At 43.4% G+C, this 15,001-nt stretch overlaps 1 protein-coding gene across 2 annotated transcripts in view; it reads right to left on the reverse strand.

Annotated features, from left to right (window-relative positions):
* The window catches only part of LOC126185143 (solute carrier family 41 member 1-like), a 560,408-nt gene that overhangs the window by 79,784 nt on the left and 465,623 nt on the right, over nt 1–15,001 (reverse strand). For both annotated transcript variants that reach the window (XM_049927985.1, XM_049927986.1), the window contains one exon: nt 14,655–14,952. In XM_049927985.1, the coding sequence (XP_049783942.1) occupies nt 14,655–14,891 (237 nt within the window). In that variant the 5' untranslated portion in view covers nt 14,892–14,952. The remainder of the gene's footprint in view (nt 1–14,654; nt 14,953–15,001) is intronic.

Here is a 15,001-nt window from a genome sequence, read left to right on the forward strand (position 1 = left end):
AAGGTGAAGTTGATCATGATGCTGGAACAATTCAGCCACACTCACACTGAAGCTACCAGTAAGGGAAGCTATCTAACACAGGTCACCACCTATACTGTATATTTTGTCCCTATCCAAGCTATTCCCTATCCTACCCACTATCACTAACTGATCATCATTTGTAAAATTCTTACACCAAGGCCCTAACCCTCAGTCACATGATTCAGCCCAGCACTTGGCCTGATACTCCTCCCTTAACTTTTCCTGTAAATGAGTGCTTACACCTCTGCCATGACTATCACCTAGCAGCAGTACCCTCTTATTCCTAACATTGGTGGTGTTCCTAGTCACAGTCTGCTGCACATTTCCTACTTCTGTACCATCTTGAGGCTCCTCTCCCCTCAACTCTGGCAGCTGGAATGTGTTACTGGTAGATTTAATGAAACTGTCAGACCACATCCTCTGCCTGCTATCCTTAATACCAACTGCCATTTTCCAACTACTACCCTCATCAATGTCTTCCTTCATCCACACTAGCTCTCTCCAAACTTGATCCAACTCTGCCCAAAGTGGACAAATATTCCTTTCCTGCTTCTCTTTTAAACTACTGCTGCTGTGTATTTTGCAGTTCCAAGGGAGGGGCCTCAGTGACAACCTTAGAGTTCTCTCCACTACATTCCCTCCACTGGAACAACATGCTACTCCTTAGGAAGACCCAACCTGCCTGCTTGACGTTTACTCCTCCATATACCTGCCATGCCATCTGCTTAGCCAGTAACTTGTGAAGTTTGTGTGGTTTTAGATGCCTAAACATCTGTCATGTTTTCACTATGTTGGTGAGTTACTTGTCACGAAGTGTTGCTTTATGTAAAATGTGACCACAGCAGAAAAATGAGGATTGGCAAACTTAATTGAATCAAGCAAGAATAGGAAGGATGGTGAGTAAACTTATATCAAGTTTTTATCTTCCCAAAACTTCCATTTTAAATATATGCCAAAAAAACTGAACACTTAAATTCACAATTTCAGAACAGCACATGGACATTAGAGACTCAAGAATTTAGTCATACTACAAGTCTGACTAAGAAGTTGTTAGACTGGTTTCAGCAACACCATCCTACCCCAGAAACCTAAGAGCTAATATCAATAAGCACTGGTGTTGTCAAAAATGAGAAGATGAACTGCCACTTGTCCCCAGGCATTGGGGTGCAAAGTCTCAAGCACAATGCTATTATTTTCAGGCAGTGCAACTGAAACAGTGATAAAAGTGCAGCATCTTGCTGCAGTAAACAGCACTAAACAAATCCAATACAAAGTTTCAGTTATCACCACCACCATTCTTCTTTCCAACTGTCATTGGAAACAGCCAAATGAAGAGTTAAAAGAATTCCTAGCCTATACACTGTACTCCTACCGTTCGTCCATTTTTTATGTAAGTGGGATGAAGAAAGGTGCTAACTCATTTGAACCTTAACAACAAAAAGTGAAATTAGACAATACTAAATATATAATTCATAGTGGTCTTTTGCTGAACAGGGTCACATGGCATCATGAACAGACCTTTGCAGAAATTATTCACTGGTTGGTTGGTATGATGAGAAAGGGACCAAACTACAGCATCATCAGTCCCTTTTTTTGCATTCAAACAGGTTGCAGAGTAAAATAATTCCCCAAGAGAGTCTGGGAAGTAAAAAAGGCAGAAAACTAACTAGGAAACACACTGAAAGATATAACAAGAGGGGCAAGACAAAAGGGGAGAACATGCATTAAAAGGAAAAAAGCGGGAGAAGGTATTAAAAGAATATAGCAAATTGCCTGGACTGGCTGATTGCAAGAAGAAATAAAGGATGAGCCAGCCACTCTGCAATGCACTAAAATCTCCAGAGACAGAGAAAAGACGAACACCTTGGCAAACAAATAGCAAAGAAAGAGTGAGGAAAGGGTGAAATGGAGGGGGAGTGGAGGCCTGGGAGAGAGGGCCAGACACCCACCCCTAGATTGTGTGATAAGCCCTTTTCCCACAAACTATATCAACCACTGACGCAGTGTCTCCCAACACCATTGGCAGTGCGGCGGGAAGGTTAAAAGTCTGCTGCAGAGTGGTTAAAATTGGGCAGTCTAATAAGATGTGGGCGTCAGTCAAGTGGGAACCAAAGTGACACTGGTGTGGGCCCTCACGACAGAGGTGGTGACCATGAGTCAGCAAAGTATGGCCGATGCAAAGCCGGAAAAGGACAACAGAGACCCTGCAAGTGGCTCGCACGGTTGACCAACACACATTCATATGAACCGGAGCCTGAAGCCAAGGTGGTGTCGGGCTCTCACCCTCTCTGAAGGTGGAGTAAAACGTCCCCCCGATACCACCCACTACGACCAGGGGCTCTCCCCACGGGCGCCACCCAGCCTAAGACCGACTGGAGATCAGTCTCCAGTGAGCCGATCTCCAGAGTTGGTTGACTGGTAGCCTGTTTTGCCAGCCTATCAGCAAGTTTGTTGCCCAGGACCCCAACATGTCCTGGGGTCCAAATGAAGGACACTGAATGTCCACTGTTTCTGATGGCATAAAGACAGTCCTGGATGTCATTATTAAGGAATGTAGAAGGAAGCACTGGTTGAGAGCTTGTAGGTTGCTTAAGGAGTCACTACAGAAGGCGAAGGACTCACCTGCGCAGGAGCGGATATGCTCAAGAGCGTGAGAGATGGCTACCTACTCTGCACTGAGAACACTGCAGCCATCTGACAAGGAGCACTGTTCATTACATCCAACGTGAGCAAACATGAAGCCAACGTGATCACTGAACATAGAGCCATCGGTGTAGACTATTTCTGAGCCCTGGAACTTGCCGACAATAGAGAAAAATTGCTAGCAGAGGGCCTCAGATGGTACTGAGCCTTTTGGGCCTTGTGATAGGTCCTAATGAAGCTGTGGTCGAGGCATGGACCATGGAGCTATACCCGAGTAAGACCTGCAGGAAATGTAGAGGGAAACTGCCAAGTTGAGTAAGAAGCGACTGGACATGGACTGCAATTGGAATCCCCGATCTGGGTCGCCGTTGGGGAAGATGACCACCGTGTTAGGGTAAAGGAGAGAGTAGTTTGGATGGTGAGGTGAACTATGAAAGTGTGCAGTATGATTCACAAGCAGTTGTCACCTGATCTGCTATGGTGGAACACCAGCTTCCACGAGGAGGCTGTTCACTGGGTTCATTTGGAAAGCTCCCGCCGCACGTTGAACTCCACGGTGGTGTATAGGGTCCATCACCCGCAACGCTGAGGGTAAGGCTGAACCACACACCAGGCTCCTATAGGCAAGACAGGAATGCACAAGGGCTTAATACAGCTGCAGCAGTGTAAGACTATCAACAGCCCAGTTGGTGTGTCTCAGGCATCGTATAATATTAAGATGCCACCAGCACTCTTCCTTACAGTGATGAAGATGGGGAAGCCAAGCTAAGTGGACATCGAAGACCAGTCCCAAAAAGCAGTAAGTCTAAACTACATTAAGTAGTTGGTTATTGAGGTAAAGTTTCAGATGTGGGTGGACAGTACGACGACGACAGAAGTGCATGACGCAACTCTTGGCGGCTGAAAACAAAGCCGTGAGTGAGGGCCCATGACTGCGCCTTTCATATGGCTCCCTGCAGTTGACCTTCACCCACATCAATGGAAGAGGAGCAGAAGGAAATTACATAAATTGTCAGCATATAAGAAGGGGAATACTGAGGACCCCACTTCTGCTGCAAGGCCATTAATGGCAACTAAAAAGAGTGGGACGCTCAGTACAGAGCCCTGTGGGACCCCATTCTCTTGGATGTGGAGCAAACTGTGTGAAGCACTGACTCGAGCTCTGAAAATGCAGAGCGTTGGGAGCGAGCCTCGGAGACCCCACTTGTACAGAGTTGCAAGGATGTGATGTCACCACATGGTACCATAGGCTTTCATCACATCAAAAAAGACGGTAATAAGGTGTTGACACTGGGAAAAGGCCATTCAGATGGCGGACTCCAGGCAGATCAAGTTGTCAGTCATGGAGTGACCTTGGCAGAAACCACCCTGGGACGGTGCCAGAAGACTCCGAGACTCAAGGAACCAACACAACCACCAGTTCACCATACGTTTGAGCAGCTTGCACAGAACACTCTTGAGGCTGACAGGATGACAGCAATCTACGTCTAGTGGTTTCTTACCAGGTTTTATCACTGGAACGACGATACTTTCTCACTATTGCAACGGGAATTCGCCATCAATGCAGTTGCGGTTGAAGACAGCATGGAGGTGGCACTGATAATCTGCTGAAAGATGTTTAATCATTTGGGAATGGATGCGGTCTGGCCCAGAGGACATGTCAGCACAATTGGCAAGGGCACTGTGAAATTGCCACTTACTGAAGGGAGCAGTATACGGCACAGGGTGGCATGGAGAAATAGGTAGGTGTTGTTCCACCTGCTGTTTTAGGAGACGAAAGGCAGGGCGGTAATTCTCAGATGCAGACGAGCGGGCATAATGCTTGGCGAGATGCTCAGTGATTACTTCTGGATCAACATATACAACTGCATGTGTGCAAAGTCCACGTATACCTGCGGGAGGGATCTGATATCCGTAAAGGAGTCTGACCTTGGTCCAAACCCAGGAAAGAGAGGTTTGCGTTCCAATGGTGGAGACACATTGTTCCCAATACTCCTGCTTCTGTAGTTTGATGAGTTGATGGACCCAGACACGGAGCTGTTTGAAGGCAATAAGGCACTCTAGGGATGGGTGGTACTTGTGATGTTGGAGGACCCGCCTACAGTCTCAAATGGCTGCAGAGATTTCTGGTGACCATTAAGGCACTGACTTCCGCCCGGGGTATCCTGAGGAACAAGGGATGCCGATTCCTCTGCAGTAACAACGTTAGTAGTGATGGTCTGGAGCACCTCACCAATGTTGCCATACAATGGAGATTCAACAGTGTTAGTGGAAGTGAAAGTGCCCCAGTCAGCCTTGGTAAGAGCCCATCTGGACAAGTGTCCAGGTGAGTGATACCAGGGCAGGGACAGGAAGAGTGGAAAGTGGTCACAACCACACAAGTCATTGTGAGCTCTCCAGTGGATAGACGGGAGAAGACCAGGAGTGAAAACTGAGAGATCAATGGTCAAGTACATGCCAAGTGCCACACTGAAATGGATGGGGGCACCTGTACTTAAGAGGTAAAGGTCAAGTAGAGTCAGTAGATCCTTGACATCTTTACCACAGCCAATGATCTTGGAACCACCCCACGAAGGGTTATGGACATTAAAATCACCCATAAGTAGAAAAGGTGAGGGGAGTTGGTAAATTAGTGCAGCCAAAACATGGTGCCGAATTTCACAATCTGGTGGAAGGTAGATGTTACAGATGGTAATTTCCTGTGTTGTCCTCACCCAACAGCCACAGCTTCTAAATGTGTTTGAAGGGGCACAGGTTCTCTACACACGGAGGTAAGGATATAGATACAGATTCCACCTGACATTCTGTTACAGTCAGTATGGTTTTTGTAGCACCCCCAATAGCCATGAAGGGCAGGGATCCAAATTGCAGGAAACCGGGTTTCCTGAAGGGCAAGGCAAAAAGCAGTTGAAATGCTTAAAAGCTGTTGTAGCTCAGCCAGGTAGGAGAAAAAACCGCCACAGTTCCACTGGAGTAGTACACTATCAGTCGTCTGGGAAGGTATAAAGGGACCAAGGAGGCAGTTTATGCATCAGGGTCACCTGTCGCCACTGACTGGTTCAAGGGATACTAGAATCTCCACCTTGTCCTCCGACATGGAACTGTTAGAGTGGCGGAGTGGGGACACCAGTCATGTTTCTTAACCAATTTCTTCTTCATCGGTTTGTCCCATTGCTGCTCTTTAGGGACATGCTGGGGAGGCTTCCCTGAAATAGCAACAGGGGCAGAGGAAGAGCATGGAGCCCTTCCACCAGCAGCATGTGCCTCCTTCAGCCACTGGCTACTGCCACTTTGTCAGTTGTTGAGATCTCTGAAGGGAGAGTCCCAAGGGACCCCTTCCGCGCATGAGGAGCCAGAGGAGTGTGGGGACTGATGTCCCCAATGTCCCCAGCAGTTTCTATAGGTGTTGGCCCCCAGAGTAAAAGCTTTGGGAGCAACAGAAGAAGACGTGCACCCAAGCACTAAGGGGGAGGGAGGGAGGGAGGGAGGGAGGGAGGGAATGGAATCGGGTGGTAGGGCCCACTGTACGAGGTTTAGATGAGGAGAGTGTTGTCACCAATGAGGAAGATGGCGACATTGCGGCAGTGTAAGACGAGAGTAATCAAATGAGGTGCAACCTTACATATTTGAGTTTAGCCTATCTGTGAGTCATCCTGTATTGGGTCTTGTACTCCATAATTTTCACCACCTTTTTGAATACTGTGCAGTCCGGAGAGCAGATGGAGTGGTGCTCTTCAGTTGACAAAGGTGGGAGGAGGGCCACATGGAGTATTTGGATGTAATGCATGTCTGCAGTATCGACATGTGGCACTGGAGTGCCACCGGGAAGACATGCCCAAATTTCCAGAACTTAAAAGGACGATATTGAGGGAGGGACGTATGGTTTTACGTCACAATGGTATACCATCACCTTGACCTTTTCAGGTAAAGAATCACCCTCAAAGGCCAAGATGGAGGCGCCGGTAGCAATCCTGTTGTCTTTAGGTCCCCTATAGATGCACCAGAGGATGAGAGCATCCCTATGATTCAAAGCAGCTCATAGCTCATTGTCTGTCTGCAACAGGGGATCATGATGAAAAGTAATACCCTTGACAATGTTGAGGCTTTTATGGTGGGTGACCGAAACAGGAATATCACCCAGCTTGGCACATGCAAGTAACACTCATGACCAGATTGAGGATGGTGTCTGAATCAGGACTGACCCATCGTGCATTTTGGACAGTGCTGCCACTTCCCCAAACTTATCCTCCAGGTGTTCTACGAAAAAGAGTGGCTCCGTAGCAGAAAGAAGTCCCCGTCAGTTCTGCTGCACACTAAATAACGAGGCAATTATGGCTCTCTTCTTTCTGTAGCCCTACGTTCCTCACATAGCGTAGTTAGGGAGGGGAACGGCTTGGGGTCACGTCACAGCATTGCACTCAACCTTCCCTTTCTTAGCGACTGCTGGGGCCATTTGTTCCCCAGCAAAAGATTACTTGGTTTGCTTCATCACAGGTCACTGCCCTGATGCTACCTATTCTCATCAGGGACTCTCCGCACAGGTGCCACCCAGCCACAGCAAAGCTTACCTGGCGTGATGGCCATTGGTGGGAGTCCTGATGCCCCAAGATGATGGGTATCTACTCCTTGGCTTATGTGGAGAGTTTGCAGCTCAGGCATCAGCAGTGTGGTCCCTCCTGTGTTGCCAACGGACTACAACCAAAAGGGTACATGATGGCGCCACCATGATGGACTGCCTACCAAGCTGGATGCTGGGTGCGTGGAAATCCAATATATATATATATATATATATATATATATATATATATATATATATATATATATATATATATATATATATATATATAGGTGCAGAAGATCGTAATGCACGACGGATACATGGTGCACCATGTAAGATATCCTCCCCCAAATGGCCCACACTTCAGAAAAAAAAATTATCAGGCCAAAAAGTGGGGAAGCTCCTTTTAGTCACCTCTTACAACAGGCAGGAATACCTCGTGCCTATTCTAAACAACAGGGGAAGAGAAATTCGTCAAGTTACATAACGTATTTAGTCTACATACAAGTCAATTTCAATTTCATTGTAGTTGTTGATGGCTATCTTAAAGAAGCTGCCGATACATGTAATAAAAAAAAAAAAATAAAGCATTAAATATTTAAGATCTCATAGAAGCAATATCGCACACAGTGTACCAACAGACTTTCCTTGCTAACCCCAAAAACAAGTCACTTGGTATTAATATTCATGAAAAATACACAGATGCCAAAACTGTACATTAACAAGATAAGGGACATGCTGACACCATTATAGTAACCACATCTACTAACTTTGCACCATTCCATGAACTGGTAACAATGTTGGGATGATAATGTCAATCTTTTGATCACCTTAACTAGTCTGTGTACACCTAATAATGGTTTACTCTTGGAAACAGGGAAAGGAAACGTACTTCAAATCCTATATTATCCATATCTTGCAGTTGACAAAATTGTAGTGGGTCACATATTAGTTTTGCATGACGTGAGGGGATGTGACACCACATCTATATTGTTTTATTATGTGACAAGCAGCAGCAACACAGCAGCATTCAAAGATAGGTTTTTAGTAGGTTTATCAATGGCTAGGCTACAAGCACAGACATGAGAATTGGGGATGAACAATATCCAACAGCAGTGTTGTGTCAATCACCACTTTGCAGAATCTTTCACCAGCTGCAATTTTAAAACAGATCCTGTGTGAGTGCACGAAAGGCTGCTGAGTAGGTGTCTAAAACTTTGCTTCAGCTGCAAGAGATCCTGCAAAAATGTAGAAGAACATTCTTTGGTCAATAAAGATGAGTGTGATATTCTTGACCTTAGCTGAAATGTTGATGACCTTGATGAGGAACCAGCAGGTGACCAACCACTGGTCATTTCACAAGTATGTCTAACTATATATAGTAATCAATCATTATTTCAAGTACAACTTCAGCCATACTGAACTATGTTATTTCTTGTGGTATGTAATAGTTTCTTTGTTATCACCAGATAGTAAAAGAAATAGGATGGTATCAATTAGCCTGGATCATCTGGAATAAAGAGACTCAGACTGTGACATCAGAACTGTGCATAATGAATTTCAATTGCCCATAAATTTATTGCTTTAACTGGTCTCACTTCCACATAAATTTTTACACAAAATACTATTATGATAAAATAGCACCAATTTCAACACCACAAGAACAACGAAAGAGGTTCAAAATACCTTTGAACTTCATTCTGCAGAAAAAAAATTACATTTTTAACATTTTTCCACTAAACTTCATGACTGTTCCTCATTTATTCCACTTTGACAATAGTGTGCTGCTGAATTTTCTCAATTTCATGGATACATAGAACAGCAGAAGGGGTCAATTGACCCTTGGCATAACTAGTTTTTAGAGTATCACTGTTCTCAGAATTACAAAGGTACCTGCTTCAGTCCAACAGTCATTGCCTTGAATGATGATTAGTGCAAAGTCAGAAAAGTTTTGACGCTGTATACTTTTCAGTCAGATTTCATGTGTTCATAATGTTACTCGCCTCGTCAGTTACATAGTGTATTTTTGTCAGTGACAGGTATATTCAATGTCACACCAGTGTGGTCATACTAATGAAGATATTTTGCATATCCTGGAGAATTCATATATTGAATCAGAAAGTGCCTTATCAGATTCAGATGGTGATTGTCTGCCAGAATCACCAAGATGCAAGTAGCGAGACGAAGGAGGTGTTACAGTGAGATGTCTAACCATCTCAATTCTTTCCACAACAATCTCAAGAGTCAACTAGCACAACAGTGAAAATGGCAGCTAGGGCTGGAACAAAATGGAAGATGGCAAACATGCCATCACCTGGAAGACTGGCTGCTCTTAACATTCTGAAGGAGAGAAGAGGGCCCACTATATATGCCTACAACTGAGTTGTTGACTCCAACATGAATGTTTTCCAACTTCTTTTTGATGAATCAGTGGTGTGTACCATAAAAAACCACACACACAGAATCAAGCAATCGGAATGAAATAAATACACCACTTGGACTGGACAGTTGGAGGGACTGGATGCAATGATTGGCATCATGTATGAGAAGCACTTTTTGTGCTAAAGATGCTCAATTGGATGACCTTTCACCTTGTTCTTTAGAACCTAATTTCATCAGGGATAAAATGAGAAGAGAGACATTCCGCGTGCTTACTAGATTCCTCTGTTTCGATGAGAAGTCATCCTGAGCTCAGTGCATGTCTAGTGACTATTTCACTCTTAACTGCGAACTATGGAACAACTTCATGCAAACCTGCCTCTGCTGTTACTGTCCTGGTGAAAATATGACAGTTAATGAGCAGTAACTTTTTATGTAAAGCAAAGTACAGTGTTACAAAGTTTATGCCAAACAAACCTGACAAATATGGACTACAGTTCTGGATAGCTGCAGACAAGGCATCTAAGGAAATTTGCAATGCCTTCCCGTACCTCAGTAGCGAGTAGGAATACCGACTAGACAGCCAGCCATTGGGACAGTGTGTAGCCCTTCACCTCATGGAGCTCTTTCTAAAGAAATGAAGGAAAGTGACATCCCTTCAGCTTGCCAAGAAACTAACTAAAGTTGGTGGTACTAGGATGGACAGAATGTATGCGCACACTGTTTTAGGATGCAGGAGCAGCTGGCCACAGTTTGCGAACAGCTGAAGAAGATTTTGGTTGTGGTCAGTTGATTACAGGCTGCTTGCTCAGGGTACAAAGGTAACAGAGAACCTGGCACATTGCACAGTGCACCTCAGATGTTGCATGTTTTGCTCAAGAGCTCTGCTGCCGAGGCAGCTTACAGCATACACGACACGGGAGAATCGCCTCATCTCAGCGTGAGTGGCAGACTGTAACTCACTCATGCTGCTCAAGGTGAAGAGTCAATGAGGAGACTGGCCATCTGGCCTCGCTCATTCAGCATGTGAGAGGGCAAGAGGCTGCACCTCCATTAGGATCTGAGTAGGCACACGGGGCAGAAGTTTGCTAGTCAGGAGCTCCAATGTTTGGCATGTTATGGAGCCTCTTGGGAGAGACTAGCATCCAGGGTTCTTTTTATATACAAAAAATTGCAGAAAAAATGCAGTAAAAAGATCAATATGTGAAGCATGTAACACTCTCCGCTGTCTTACCTTAGCAAAAGATCTTGCCGAGACCCTGAGAACACTCTGGTCCTATATAAAATTGCTACACTATGTGATCAAAAGTGTCCGGACACCTCGCTGAAAATGACTTTTCAAGTTCGTGGCGTCCTCCATCGGTAATGTTGGAATTCGATATGGTGTTAGCCCACCCTTAGCCTTGATGACAGATTCCACTCTCGCAGGCATACGTTCAATCAGGTGCTGGAAGGTTTCTTGGGGAATGGCAGCCCATTCTTCACAGAGTGCCGCACTGAGGAGAGGTATTGATGTCGGTCGGTGAGGCCTGGCACTAAGTCAGCATTCCAAAACATGCCAAAGGGGTTCTATAGGATCAAGGTCAGGACTCTGTGCAGGCCAGTCCATTATAGGGCAGTTACTGTTGTGTAACCACTCCGCCTCAGGCTGCGCATTATGAACAGGTGCTCAATCGTGTTGAAAGGTGCAATCGCCATCCCCGAACTGCTCTTCAACAGTGGGAGGCAAGAAGGTGCTTAGGGAAGGAAATTAATAGTAGTGGTGCAAGGTACCCTCTACCATGCACCATACAGTGGCTTGCAAAGTATGTACATGTATGTGAGTGGAGAAAAGAAGAACAAACCAGAAACGGCTACCTTCCATAATGTTACAAAGTGTCGTACAGACATAGCTGATCAAATGATTTCTTGCAGCATTTGACTGATGCATGTCTTTTACAATATCCTAGACATGACAGCAATAAATTTGTTATCATCTACAATCAAATAACAAAAAAATATATGGAAGAGGAAAGCATTCATTCTTCAGATGGTAAATGAACTCTTGCGTGGGGAAGGACAGGACCACAAAAGTTAATGGAGCAAAGAAGTGGCTAAAAAACTGCGCAAATCAAAAAAGCAAATGAAGTTTCATACTGGAATGTGCAAAGGAAGCGAGAACATCATCTGAGAGAAATGCAAAAATAAATAAATAAATAAAAGGCCATCTGTGCAAAATGTGTATGAAAAGTATAAATAATCTGTTGAAACTGACTTCAGTGTCTAGAAACAAGTTAAATGAATGACAAAATGATAGGAATTTTAAAAAACAGGTCAAAGTTTTGGGTAGGAAACTGTAATCTAAACATGTTAGAACATCAAGTTAAGGCTTTGACTGAAATGAGTACATGATGTACAAACAAATGGAAAAAAACAGAGATCTTACTTTAACCACATCATGAATTAAATTTCAGATTTTTTTAACACAAATTCCTTTAGGGGTCAAACAACCACTTCCCCATGTTCTAGTGGTTTAACATATTCCACTGTTCTAGAGAAATATTTTTCTGCCAGACCCAAGAATAACATCATAATTAACAAATTACCTTTGACAGAAACCTGCAATCTCTACACACAAGGTGTAGTGTAGCTAACTAAGGCGTATTCAATGAAGTTCCTAACCATAAATTAGATTTGACTACTGAAGTGTGTGCGTTTTTTATCTGTGAGTGAATGTGCATGACTGGACTGCTACAGACCAAAAACACACATTTTAACTTTGCATTTACACTTTAACTATTCACCTGAAGAAGTCCTAGGGAAGCAATTTTTTCTTTAGCCTTGTTCTGGGCAGATTTCCACAAAAGTGCATATTTTCAGGACACGAGTAGAAGCTAAAAATGTCCAAAAACATGATTTACCACTTTCTTTTGTGCTTGTTTTCCTTCTTTAATGTTCCTTCACTTTTCTGTGGCAAACCACAATAGTTCAGGAAAAAAGGGGCGAGAGGGAGAGAACCCTCCAAAAAACATTTCAACAACAATGATGAAAGGTTTGGGAAAAAAAGGCCAGAAACTGCCTGTTTGAGTGGTATGAACATTTATATGAGACTAAGCCACAGTTAAAATTATAACAAGCAAAAAATTATATTAAGTAAAGATGAAGGTCTACACGAAACATTACGGAATTTGCTGTTGTATGTGAAAGTTCGCACTTCTCAATTACTTGCAATACTGCCTTTGAATCAACTGAAAACATAATATCTCATTTGGTCTCCTGCCTAATGAGAAGGTGAGGTCCATCACCAAGTTTTTGAACACACAAACTGTAACGTTGCTGAACATTCAGTGTTAACACTCTGTAGTTTATTGATTGGATGTAATGAAGCACATGGTGCACGAATTTTTTTTATACATCATCAAAATGTACATGGTGAGTGCACAAATCGGTCATCCTACATCAATAATGGCACTGGGAAAAACCTTTCTTTACAATTATGAACCCTCAATGCATTTCATTTCATACAAATAGTCTGAACCTAGCTGCACAAAACAGTCATGAAGCACCTGTTTAGAAAATTATTTTCTGAGCGGGTTCTGAGAAATCCAACAATATTTCTTCTGAAGCTGCTATTCTCCCCAAGACCCTCTGCCACTTGTATAACACTGTAGCAAGAGTCAACATACAGATGCACCTTTACACACATAGTTGCAACAGAAGAGGTGAACTTCACTCGCTCAGTTGCTCTATCAGCTTTCAATAATACATCATATCTGTTCTTAATGTATATGGTTTCAACATTGTCCAATTGGTACTTTTAAATACTTAGTCTTCTATATTGTTAATAAAGAAAGTTTCCACCTGGAAGTTTGAATAACTGAAATTCAGCAACTTGTTCCCACATGGTTCTAATGAATGTCACATAAAATTATGCATTTTAAGAAACTTACTAAACATTTCAAATGGGGATGGTTTTGGGCACATTTTTTATATTGGGGCTAGCAATATGAATGAATGTGTAAGTACATAAATTTGGGTATTATAAATGTATCTCAGTTTATGACAATTAAAAGAGAGAAAAAGACTTGAGAACACAAAGTATATACAATCAAGTAACCAAGTTTAAATGCTACATTTCTGCAGATAATGACGAAAAAAGCTACTCAGTAAAATCTGTTTTGGATGGATGCTTCTCATGTATATTGTTGTATGGACACACAAAACTGGAAATATTTACATGAAAAAGTGAATAAAGTCCCTGAAATGTCATATAGCTGATTGAAACAATATGAAAACTAAGTGTGCACACATACATATTCACAAACCCCCGCCACCGCACAGTTCCCACAAGCACGCACGCACACATGCATGCATGCGCGCGCCCGTGTGTGTGTGTGTGTGTGTGTGTGTGTGTGTGTGTGTGTGTGTGTGTGAGAGAGAGAGAGAGAGAGAGAGAGAGAGAGAGAGAGAGAGAGAGAGAGAGAGAGAGAGAGAGAGATAGAGAGAGAGATAGAGAGAGAGAGAGAGAGAGAGAGAGAGAGATTGATTTTGAAGTGCAGAATGTCAAATCAAAACACCTTTCAGCTGTCTAAATTTCCAAATTTTTCTTTTATTGAGCAACCAGTTCCAGAGATACATTACACCATCTTCAAGCCCCCTGACTGACATGTAGAAGATTCCCACCTCTGGTCCAGTCAAAACAGGGGCCAGCATGCAACGACTGGTGTCAATAGATTTTTGACACAGCAATCACTTCGCATGCTGACTGTTAGACAAATATATCACCGAAACTAGTTGCTCAATGAAATAACAATTTGGAAATTTAGATAGCTTAAAAGGTGTTTTGATTTGACATTCTGTGCTGAACAGCCAAAGTTCCACAACCACCTGTATAAAGAGGGGAATACAGAGACCATTTTGAAGGGTGTTTGTCATAACCATCATTCATGCAATAACAATGTTTAACTATACTTCTGGTATGGTGTCTATAACAGTTTCACATCTTGGCATTCAATTTTCAATAAAATGTATAAGTTTCTTATCACCATTTTCAAAGCATAATTTTAGACATTACCTGCACAGCATCTAGCACCAATCCTGCCCCGACCATGCCTAGACCTGCTATAAGAAATGGGATGAATACTTGAATAGCAATTGATAGATATGTTTCAGACTGAGGAGGTTCTGCAGGTGGTGCCAGCATGCTGGCTTCAACAACAACATCTGGCAGCTGGCCATTTTCAGGCTCATCAACAGTAGTTAACTCAGCAGAGTCCACAGGCAGGACACCACTACCTGCAAGGTTCAGCATGGTCAGGCGGGGGTGGTTGTACTTTAGCGCCTCGCTGGAGGGCACATGCCCAAAACACACCCTGTTAAAAATAACATACATTACAACAGAGAGAAAATTACAAAAGGTAC

This window comes from Schistocerca cancellata, chromosome 4 (assembly GCF_023864275.1).
Source record: "Schistocerca cancellata isolate TAMUIC-IGC-003103 chromosome 4, iqSchCanc2.1, whole genome shotgun sequence".
Classification (NCBI taxonomy): domain Eukaryota; kingdom Metazoa; phylum Arthropoda; class Insecta; order Orthoptera; family Acrididae; genus Schistocerca; species Schistocerca cancellata.